Raw genomic sequence first — 10,759 nt, 5'->3', positions numbered from 1 at the left:
TATATATATATATATATCAAACCTTGCTATAATACACTGCCCATGCTTTCCTTTGAGTATTGCTTGGAGAAGAGACACCACCATTCATCAATCCATTTAGGCTTGTGCTAGCATTGCTACGTCTATTCGTAAAACCATTTTGTTCTATGCTAAAGCTAGCATTCTCATATCCCTTATCCAAATCGCTTTGGCCAATATCAAGGCCAGGATTCACATAACCGCATTTGAAGCCATTTTGGCCCTCATTAAGTTCAGTTTTATCACAGATACTTTGGTCTTGATTTTTATTAGCATTCATGCTACAATCGCCATTTTGTTCAGTGCTAGCATCTCCAGACTTTCTCAGACTCAGCGGAGGTTTGCATGTGTGCCAGTCCCACAGCACCTTATTCATGATGTCCTGACGCCGAACGCCCATCAGTTTGTCTTCTTCTGTAGCAGGTTTATCATCCTCATCGTCGCTATCATCTCCACGTGAATGATCATGAAAGCTTTGAATCTCACCGCTAATACCCTCAAAGTATTGCTTGATGCAGGTCTTGGCGAAACTTTTGGCATGTTCTGTGCAAGTCTCATCAAACATCTTGCGCTCCGTGTCTACGTAGTGGGACCAGTATTTGGTTTTGAGAAAGGCGGCCTGAGTAAAGCAGGGACGAATGGCTCTGATCAGAAATGCAGCGATTGTGATGATCAACAAGAACAACCATCCAAAAGCCTGGAACATTTAGAATACAGACAAAAAAAAAAAAATGTATTAGTAACATTATTATTTTCAGCCTCATTGTACAATGCCATTAAGAAGTCTAAATTTTTTACTTTGTCTAGGACAAGGGTGCCCAAACTCGGTCCTGGAGGGCCGGTGTCCTGCAGAGTTTAGCTCCAACTTGCCTCAACACACCTGCTACAAAGTTTCTAATATGTCTAGTAAGAGCTTGATTAGTTGGTTCAGGTGTGTTTAATTGGGGTTGGAGCTAAACTCTGCAGGACACAGGCCCTCCAGGACCGAGCTTGGGCACCCCTGGTCTAGGCCAATAGTTTTAGGCTTGTGCAGAGTGCTACATTTTCGCCAACATTTGCAGCAGCCATGGTTCTTTAATGATTTTCTTAATTCCTTTTTTCAACAAATATATGTGTGTGTTAGTTTTGTTTTATGTTCATAAAATGTATTAATTTTTATTTCAGTTTTATTTATTTTAGTACATCAAGTTAAACTGTATGAAAATTAGAAATGTTGCCTTGGCAGCTAGCTTAAATAGGTTGAAGTTTTTCAATATTTTAAGTTACCGTTTATTTTATTTCAAGTAACAAAAATGTTTTATTTTTTTATTAAATGTACAGTTTTTTACACTTGTTTAAAATTATTTTTACACTTTTAGAATTACACTTTTTAAACACTTTTTCCACATTTCTGTAGACAAATTAATTATTTTTACTTCTAGAACCCAACTGTTGTGCTCTGAGTCTGAGTACTTTTTGAGTTTAGGCAGCATAGAAACATGTACAATTTATTTTTTTAATGTAATCCTACTACTGTTTTGAATTAAAGGGATAGTTCACCCCAAAAAATGAAAATTCTGTCATTAATTACTCAACCTCATGTCGTTCCAAACCCTGTAAGACAGTGGTCTCAAACTCAATTCCTGGAGGGCCAGAGCTCTGCACAGTTTAGTTCCAACCAACTCCAACTCACACCTGCTTGGAAGTTTCTAGTAATCCTGAAGAACTTGATTAGCTGGATCAGGTGTGTTTGATTAGGGTTGGAGCAAAACTGTGCAGAGCCTTGGCCCTCTAGGAATTGAGTTTGAGATGACTTTTGTAAGACCTTCGTTCAACTTCGAAACACAAATGAAGATATTTTTGATGAAATCAGAGAGCTTTCTGAATGAATACTTTTTGTGCACAAAGAACACAAAAATAATGACTTTATTCAATGATTTCTTCTCTTCTGTGCCATTGTCCACCACCACTCAAGAGAGTAACACGATGCATGTGTGAAAGAGAAGAATTATTGAATAAAGTCATTATTTTTGTTCTCTTTGCACACAAAAAGTATTCTTGTACCTTCACAAAATTATTATAGTTCAACCACTGATGTCACATGGAGTATTTTAATGATGTCCTTACTACCGTTCTGAGCCTTGACCGTGGTAGTTCCCTTGCTGTCTATGGAGGGTCAGAATGCTCTCAGATTTCATCAAAAATATCTTAATTTGTGTTACGAAGATGAATGAAGGTCTTGCGGGATTGGGACGACATGAGGGTGAGTAATTAATGACAGCATTTTCATTTTGTAATCTATCCCTTTAATATCAAGCAGTGGCAAATAATACAGTAAGCAGATCATCTTACCTGTGAAATACAGCGTATGTATCTGGTGGCGGCCTCTCTCGATAGGATGTGCTGGCCATCATATATATGCTTGCATGGTATTTTGGCCAGTGTTCGTAAGAGTTCCTCCTGAGACAGTCCATGTCCACTTACATTCTTGCCCAATTCAGACATGTCCAGGTCCATACTGTAGGCACACAGGAAGCTTTTACCATCCATTAGAGTCACTGAGATCCAAACGGCTGGTGCGATGAGCGACCGCTGGGATATGGACACACACATATACCGCATGACTGCAGGGTCCTTCCTCCGCTGTCCCACCGGCCGTTTCCACTCCTCCGCCAGCATCGAGACATTGTTGTTTAGTACAAAACCCAAAAGGAAGAACCATATAGGTGGAATAACTAGCATACTGATCCCATACGAGTAGTTGTATTCAGGGATACAGGGACAGTTGAATTCAAAAGACGTGTAGAGCTGAGCGCTCGCCAGGGCCATGACGCCACAAATACCATTCATAAAAGACTCTTGGTTGGACTGGAGAATCTGGGCCATCATACGGAACTTATCCATGTTGATATCTTGGATTGGTCTATCCGGATATTAACCTGTATGAGAAGAAATTTTGTTACTTGAGGGTCAATATTGATATTTTACATGCAGAATATCTTTCTTAAAAAGTTTTCTACAAGCTTAAAAATAAAGGTCCTAAAGGGGGGTTTTCACAGTGATCTGTAGAACCCTTTTCACTATAAAGAACCTTTTGTGCAATAGAAAGGTTCCATTAATGTTAAAGGTTCTTCATGCAACCACAGATGTACGGTGGCCCAGTAGTGCACAACAAAATGTAATTAGCACAACACAATAGAAACAAGCCACAACACAACAAAATTAGCAAGCCACAACAGAAACAAGCCACAACACAATGGAAACAAACCACAAATCAATGAAATTAGCACAACAAAACGGAAACAAGCCGCAACATAACAGAAGCAAGTCACAACATAATGGAAATAGGCCACAACACAATGGAAAAAAGTCGCAGCACAACGGAAACAAGTCACAACACAATGAAAACAAGCCACAACACAAAGAAATTAGCTCAACACAATGAAATTAGTCCTATGAGGTGTGTTGTGGTGATTTCATTGTGTTGCAGAGATTTTGTTGTATTGTGGAGGTTTTGTTGTGTTGTGCACTGCTGGTGCTCCGTACAGATGCCAGTAAAAATATGTATAAAGTCAATCTGGAATTAATTGAATAATGAAAAATGGATAACATAGTTAACAGGAACTAGCAATGAACAATACCAGCATTTATTAATCTTCTTAGTTCATGTTAATCTAAACATTTACTAAAACAAGTTTAAAAGGTCAAAAGTTAACATTAGTTAATGCACTGTGAGCTAACATGAGCATAAACATTTTTCATGAACTAACATTATTAGGTTAATAAATGTTGTAAATATACATTGCTCTCTGTTAGTTCATGTTAGTTAAAGAATTAACTAATGTTAACCAATGAGACCTTGTTGTAAAGTGTTACCGAAAAAAGTACAGTATGCAGTAACTTGTTGACAACATTTTCTTTAGAATAATGCGCACTTCTGAATTATACATAATTAGACTAAGTACTGTAAAATGGGTCACGAGACAATTCACTGACTAAATTATTAAAAACATAAATATACAAGTCTGAAATAATTGTGCAGCAAAATGCTGAAAATACAACTGTCTACTTACTGAATTTTGCAATGTGCTGCCAAATATTAATCCGCCTGTGAAAACAAAGGATTTTGTGTTATCTGTTTCAGCCCTCATTATCTCTCTGACACACGAAACAAAATACACACCTTCTTCCACGTGATGCGAAAGATTCTAAGCTCTTAGGTGAAAATGTGAATCTGTTGATATCCTAAACTTACGTCTGTTTGTATTTTGTCCTTGCAAACATCATATCATCAGTATTAATGCAAAAAAGTGTCTTTGTAATTTATCATAGTATACTGTATATAGTTGATTGCATGTATTTACATAGGTGGTGATACCATGGTAACAGGCGGTGTGGCTCAGAGCACATGCAAAGGCATTGCCTCTCCCTATTCAAATGAAATCCTCTGTGGGATTGCAGGCACAGTTGGTGGAAAACTATTGAATCATTTACAATGATTATTAAATCAACCATTTTTCCTTTAAAAACCTTAAATATACACTCTATTGTTAGCTATACAGTACGTATTATGTACTATTATATACAACATAGCAGAATATATGCATACCAGTGCTAATGAAACTGATGATTGAAGGTGGAAGAGAGTGCTATTCATTCACTCCCCCCACTGACAATTCCTGCCGGTACTGGGAATCAAACCCGCAACCTTCGGGTTACAAGTCAATTAGGCCATGACTTCCCAAGTAGTTATCATCTCCACTGAAGGGCTTGACTTGACAAAGGCCATGTTCATCAACTTGATTGCCAAACCACGATGCATCCCAGAAAATATTATTAGTGGGATTTTGATTCACCTCACTGAATACATATCAGTTCACCAAAAAGGTATGCTCAGTTGGCACTGATAGCCACATGGTTAGTGTGGTGACACATGGTCGCCGTGATTTTGCCAAGTAAGACATGTTCCTGGATCAACATCTTTTGTTGATCCCGGATCAACATAACTGTCCAAAAATATAGACTTAACCCAATAAACCCCCCTAAACCTAATTTATTCCTAAAAACAGTGTGAACTGATAGCTGATTAACAAGGGTGTAGAAGCGCCTAACCCTGATTGTAAGCCTAAAACAGATATTTACTGAAAAGTTATCCCTCAATTCTGATTGGTTGATAGGAATGTTGTTCCAGGATCAACAAGGATGTTGATCCAGGAACATGTTGTACTTGGTGAAATCATGGTCACCGGTGACACATAGCGCAACTGTGCTCGCGGCGACCCAAGTTCAATTCCCATTCCCTTCTCTCTCCAATCAAAAATGCTTTCCTGTCTAACCTCTACTGTCCTATTCAATAAAGGCATAAAAGCCCATAAATATAACTTACATTTTTTTTGCTCATATTCATTTACCACTTCATATGGAAACATTTATGTTAGGTAACATCTTTATTCCTGAAGGTGGTGACCAGTGAGTCTGGAGTGTTATGAGTGAATCGTTAAATTATTTACTTAAAAGATTAATTCAAAAACACAGCATAACACCATTAACAGCACAAAATTAAACCCAAGTTTTATTTATTTATTTTTTTAAACATGACAGCTAAAGGATTGCAATTATTTGAGTGATCAAAGACTTGTGTCTTAACAAGGTAAGTGGACACGAGCTCCATTAAAGCAAATCAAATTTAACAACAGTTTTTAACTTCAAAGAGTCCACATGCTTCATTGCTGTGGCATCAGCCTCAGCTGGCAGAGACTATTGAGGCTTCTGAACAACTTTGTTCTTACAAAAGAACAGAATTGTATTTTTAATAAAAAAGGATAATATATCTTGGAGTATATTTGAGTATATTAGTTGATTTTAAAAGTTCTGGAATTAATAGTTTGAAATGCGCCACTAATGGGTTTATTTTGATTACCGAGTGATTTACATTTTTTCTTTTGGTCCATACACAGCAATCAGACAAACTTGCATATAACATTGTATGTAGAGGTGTTACCGGTGTACTTTTAAAAAAAAGAGGAAGGGTTGTATGACAGCAGTGTTCAGGAAGTGTGCTGTCAAACTCGAACTCTGACAGAGTACATCCTGTGTGAGAAGCAAAAAACCGAACAGAGCTATAAAAACACATTTTTAGCCAACTTATCTTTTCGGCACTACACTGAGAGACTCCGTTTTTTTGTGCTTAAAGTTGGGGTTCTGAAAGGTAAGTTGTTTAATCACATAAAAAAATATCCATTAAGCAATAGTGGATGATGTAAATAAAATAATATTTCAGAATGATGGACACTAGTGCTACTGGAACTTTAAAGCAGTAATATATTATTATTATTATTATTATTATTTCAAAAGCGATTCAATACTTCATTTTTTTATTGCTAATGATGTTGTTTATTAATATTTTCAAAGAGAATATACAGCTTTGTGTGCAGGAAGTAACTTTTTTTCACTCATAGGATGGAGGACACATTACTAAAGGTGTTTGTCGTGGTCGTCAGTCTGCTCCTCTCAAAGGATTACAATGTCTTTCACAACCAAGATGACGACATCATGGTGAGCATGCAAGAACATGAGCACTTTCTGTTGGAGGAGGGGGCAAAGCTAGAACATGGGGAGCACAATGTTGCCATGGAGCTGCCACATTCAAATCAGGAAGAGTCACAAAGTCATCGCAGGGTGCCGAGAGGAGAGGGGGACACATCAGATGTTCAACAAATTACGCCAAATTTCAAGACCACAGTGCTGCACGAGGCGCAAATGTCCCCAGTGGGAGAGCAAAATTACTTCCACCAAAAGGCATTTGCACCAGATGACCAGGAAATATTGTATATTGACACAGACAAACAGACATTGCATATGTTAAAGGAAGGCCTAACACATGAGCATGTCAACGGGGACCAGTCAGGGCCCACTGTGGAACAGAATGTCTCTCAGGGGGAGGCGGCACACCCGGAAAAGCCACAAGCTGGCTGGACTGACACCCATCACGAACATCAAGTTGATCAGGGATTATTCATTGACCAAAAAATACCAACTTAGCATGCAAGAACATGAGCACTTTCTGTTGGAGGAGGGGGCAAAGCTAGAACATGGGGAGCACAATGTTGCCATGGAGCTGCCACATTCAAATCAGGAAGAGTCACAAAGTCATCGCAGGGTGCCGAGAGGAGAGGGGGACACATCAGATGTTCAACAAATTACGCCAAATTTCAAGACCACAGTGCTGCACGAGGCGCAAATGTCCCCAGTGGGAGAGCAAAATTACTTCCACCAAAAGGCATTTGCACCAGATGACCAGGAAATATTGTATATTGACACAGACAAACAGACATTGCATATGTTAAAGGAAGGCCTAACACATGAGCATGTCAACGGGGACCAGTCAGGGCCCACTGTGGAACAGAATGTCTCTCAGGGGGAGGCGGCACACCCGGAAAAGTCACAAGCTGGCTGGACTGACACCCATCACGAACATCAAGTTGATCAGGGATTATTAATTGACCAAAAAATACCAACTTCAAGTCAAAGGTTGACAACGATAACTCAAGAGAAACAATCTAGTGACCAAGAGGACACCTACAGTTGGTACCTTTGGAAGACATTCTCCTTGATTTCCTTTTTTCGTATTTTAAAAAAATTCCTCGGAAAGGGTTCCAAGCTGCAAAGTAAGATGCTGAGATGCCTGAACATGTCCCAAGTTTCAGATCTTGATTCCAAGCCCTTAATTAGCTTCCATAACCAGTGTATCCTGGTTCCACCCAGTCACAGTTGGCAAACTTGTGAGTTTGTAGAGGGTTTTGTGAACGACCTGCTGGAAGCTGTGAGGACTACAGGTTCAGACATTGAGATTGAGGACTTTATTGGCGTAGGGAGCTTATACGAGCAATGGGCTACAAGAAAAAGCATTGTCTGCGACATACATGTACCCGTCATCCCTCCAAAGCCGTATAGCTTCGAGTTTGAGCTTTTGAAAGAAAGTAGAGGTTCTTCAACCATCCAGTACTGTTGCAGAGTCAAGATGGTCAAAGGCGGCGCCAGTTCAACCATCTGCCCTTGCAGCAATTCCAACCTAGATGATGACGATACGTTGTGTCTTCTACATCCAGATAAAAAAGAAGATCATGTGACTGAAAAGTACATTAATTACTTTCTATGCCAAGAAAATAGCTCATATCTTGCTAAAACGCATGTTGTGAAGTGGTTTAAGACAGCCGTTAGGAAAGCATGGGATGAGATCAGCCATAAGTACGAATTTGACCTACTATTCCAGAATAGAGAAAACCCTGGAAGTCTCAAAGTTCGTTTCAGGTCAGGTCGGGTCATTCTGTTCAATCTCACACCTGTGGTCAGATTTAAAGACTCTGAGGTACATCTGATCCCGAATTCTTCCTCTGCCATATTCTCGGACACCCATTGGCCTGTATGTTTTACACGCTACGAAAACGCCCTTCTTCAACACATAACCAAAACACTTCCAGACAATGCATGCCATATTCAATGCCTACAGATCCTTTCCTTCCTACACAAACACCAAACTGGCCTGACTGGACCATGTGGGCTAACAAACTACCACTTGAAGAACGCAGTGTTACATCTTCTGGTCAACAAAACCTTATCTTGGGACCCTGAGCAGATGGCTTGCAGACATAATGATCTGCTGACTTTCTTACAGCAGAAACTCAAAGCTAAATCACTAAACCATGCTCTGGTTGGGAATCCTCTCATTCCTAGTGAGATTGGATTTCCAGAAGAGTTCAGAGTGGGAAAACCTGTTAACTTGTTTCTGCCATTGCCAAATGAAGAGATGTACTTAAAAACAAATAGACACTTACTGGAGATGATTAGAAACATGCCAGTGCTGATATATGAATATGGATCAATGAGAAACATTCTATAAGAAAAAATAAATAAATAATTTTATGAGATGCTGTGCCGGAAATGCTTAAATGTACTTTTGCTCAGGTGTTCATTATTTCATAATGCATCTACTCTTTTGGTGACAAATGTAAAGAGACGAAAGAATTTGTGAATTCAGTTGATCATATTAACTTCACAAGGCATAACTACATAGTTGGCACTTTTAGTCCTTAAGACAACCGTCATCAGTAAAAGACATTCTCCTAGTAATCATCATTTGATTCCCGGAACAACTCAAAGTCATCATGGCCAGCTAAAGAAAATTCAGGCATGGACTCTTCTGGTGAAAGAGGTGATGAGGTTTCTGGGCCCATCTTCAAATTCCAAGACTCACTGGTGATCATTGTCTTACCTGATGAAAACCGAAAAACTTGGTCAGCAAGGAAAAAAATTTGGGTAGGCCCAAGTCAAACTTCATTTCATTTAGGAAGTTAATCCATTTGTACAAACCAGATGCAACTGGAGGAGCAGGACATGTAAAAGCACAACAGTTGCAGACTGTGGAATCACCATATAGCTCAGTCCACCTACAGCACACAAATCTACAATTACTACTCTCAGACTTGGGTAGATGAATTTAAAACTTAAAAAAAAAACTACAAACGGTTTAATAGAATATGCAAGGGGAATCTAATCATTAGAGCAGACATTTTGGGAGTACATTTGTGATCTTTATGTGCTTGAAAACTCACTTTTTGGTTTTTGTGTTATACGTGCATGACTTGGCACTTGGTCTAGGAGTCTGTGGTCCAAAGTCCAACTCACAATGCATAAACATAGTCTACAAAGGGAAGAGAGGAGTTTTTAAAGAGGTCAAACAAACCAGTAATTAATTCAAATGTCTTATATGTTTCATGTTTTACCTTTTTGGGCTGTGGCAAAGAAACCATGTTTCTAAACAGAAAAGCTGCAACACAAAGTCATCTTGTTGACACTAGTGTGGAACTTCGTCAGAATGCTGTTCTTACTGTCCACCAGGCATCTACACATATATGATATTAAAGTTGGAATGAAATGGAAACTGTGGCAATTTTTCACCATTGTGACAGTCAATTGAAACAGCTTATTGTATAATGAGAAGGGGGAAGATGGAGGATTAATTTATCCATTGGTAATTGTTTGGATCAGTGTTTTTTGTGCTGTTTTTTAAATTAAAGACTACAAGTGGCAAATTAACTTTTGTAATCCAGTGAATGGATCACTTATTAAACACTGAAAGAAAATCCATTTTGATTTAATGTGGACTTTAATACAATGACCCAAGTAAATCCAAACTATGGTCAAACTTAAATTTGACCATAAACAATGACACTAAAAATGTGTGGAAACAGCAACGCAAGTTGACTTCATAATTCAGTATGAAAAGACCATATTTACCCATAATTCTCAACCACGGAATACTTCTCCATTGACTGAGGGTTGGGAGAGGAAGTGACCAAACAACTGTTCAGGTACAGCCTGAGTTTTTTGTCAGGTACAGCCTGAATTTGCCTGCCTGACTGCCAGGGCCTTTGGCTTCAAAGCATATTGGTTTGCCAAGGACAAAACTCTGGCCATCAACAAGCAAGTTCCAAGATGCTGAAGCCATAAACTACAAATCAGTTTACATTTAGAAAGTAATATTACATCAGTTCAGTACAAGTTAATCTCAATCAACAGAATTTGGGGCACAATGCAGATTATCACAAGCCATAAATTTGCCCAGTCCCTCAAACAAACAACGCAACAAGGAAGTAAATGGGGCCAATCTTGGGGAACTTAAACAGAAATGTGAAGCTTATAATTTTATTAAAAAGTCACTCAAACTATGCATTTGTGTTATAATCGGAAAAAAAAAAAAAAA

At 38.7% G+C, this 10,759-nt stretch overlaps 3 protein-coding genes and 1 pseudogene across 5 annotated transcripts in view; 1 reads left to right on the top strand and 3 right to left on the bottom strand.

Annotated features, from left to right (window-relative positions):
* Positions 1–8,474, bottom strand: part of LOC107675969 (RING finger protein 122-like) — a 23,620-nt gene extending 15,146 nt beyond the window's left edge. Inside the window, exon 1 of the mRNA XM_016470480.1 lies at positions 8,464–8,474. The gene's annotated coding sequence lies outside the window, so the exon portion shown is untranslated. The remainder of the gene's footprint in view (positions 1–8,463) is intronic.
* On the bottom strand, positions 17–4,132 carry LOC107675897 (calcium homeostasis modulator protein 1-like). Of its 2 annotated transcripts, XM_016470402.1 has the most exons (3): positions 4,071–4,132; positions 2,350–2,936; positions 17–715 (listed from the first exon to the last, which is right to left on the bottom strand). In XM_016470402.1, the coding sequence occupies exons 2-3, from the start codon at positions 2,899–2,901 to the stop codon at positions 17–19; spliced, it is 1,251 nt and encodes a 416-aa protein (XP_016325888.1). In that variant the 5' UTR covers positions 2,902–2,936; positions 4,071–4,132. The 2 variants fall into 2 exon arrangements, with proteins under 2 accessions (XP_016325888.1, XP_016325881.1); XM_016470395.1 differs by lacking the exon at positions 4,071–4,132 and having other exon boundaries at positions 2,350–2,991.
* Positions 6,433–8,911, top strand: LOC107675842 (inositol 1,4,5-trisphosphate receptor-interacting protein-like). Of its 2 annotated transcripts, none has more exons than XM_016470325.1 (2): positions 6,433–6,568; positions 7,050–8,911. In XM_016470325.1, exons 1-2 carry the CDS (start codon positions 6,457–6,459, stop codon positions 8,894–8,896), a joined length of 1,959 nt encoding a protein of 652 aa, XP_016325811.1. In that variant the 5' UTR covers positions 6,433–6,456; the 3' UTR covers positions 8,897–8,911. The 2 variants fall into 2 exon arrangements, with proteins under 2 accessions (XP_016325811.1, XP_016325821.1); XM_016470335.1 differs by having other exon boundaries at positions 6,433–7,009; positions 7,497–8,911.
* A 190-nt stretch (positions 8,912–9,101) lies between these two features.
* LOC107676215 (zona pellucida sperm-binding protein 3-like) overlaps positions 9,102–10,759 on the bottom strand; it is a 2,756-nt pseudogene continuing 1,098 nt past the window's right edge.

This window comes from Sinocyclocheilus anshuiensis, unplaced genomic scaffold (genome assembly GCF_001515605.1).
Source record: "Sinocyclocheilus anshuiensis isolate Anshui unplaced genomic scaffold, SAMN03320099.WGS_v1.1 scaffold469, whole genome shotgun sequence".
Lineage (NCBI taxonomy): Eukaryota > Metazoa > Chordata > Actinopteri > Cypriniformes > Cyprinidae > Sinocyclocheilus > Sinocyclocheilus anshuiensis.
This window is presented reverse-complemented; position numbering and strand designations above follow the sequence as displayed.

Coding starts and splice junctions, on each gene's coding strand:
- LOC107675897 (XM_016470402.1), bottom strand. CDS start 2,901: ATGGATAAGTTCCGTATGATGGCCCAGATTCTCCAGTCCAACCAAGAG. Junction 716..2,349: donor ACATACGCTGTATTTCACAG/GTAAGATGATCT, acceptor TAAATGTTCCAG/GCTTTTGGATGGTTGTTCTT.
- LOC107675842 (XM_016470325.1), top strand. CDS start 6,457: ATGGAGGACACATTACTAAAGGTGTTTGTCGTGGTCGTCAGTCTGCTC. Junction 6,569..7,049: donor CATGGTGAGCATGCAAGAAC/ATGAGCACTTTC, acceptor GCATGCAAGAAC/ATGAGCACTTTCTGTTGGAG.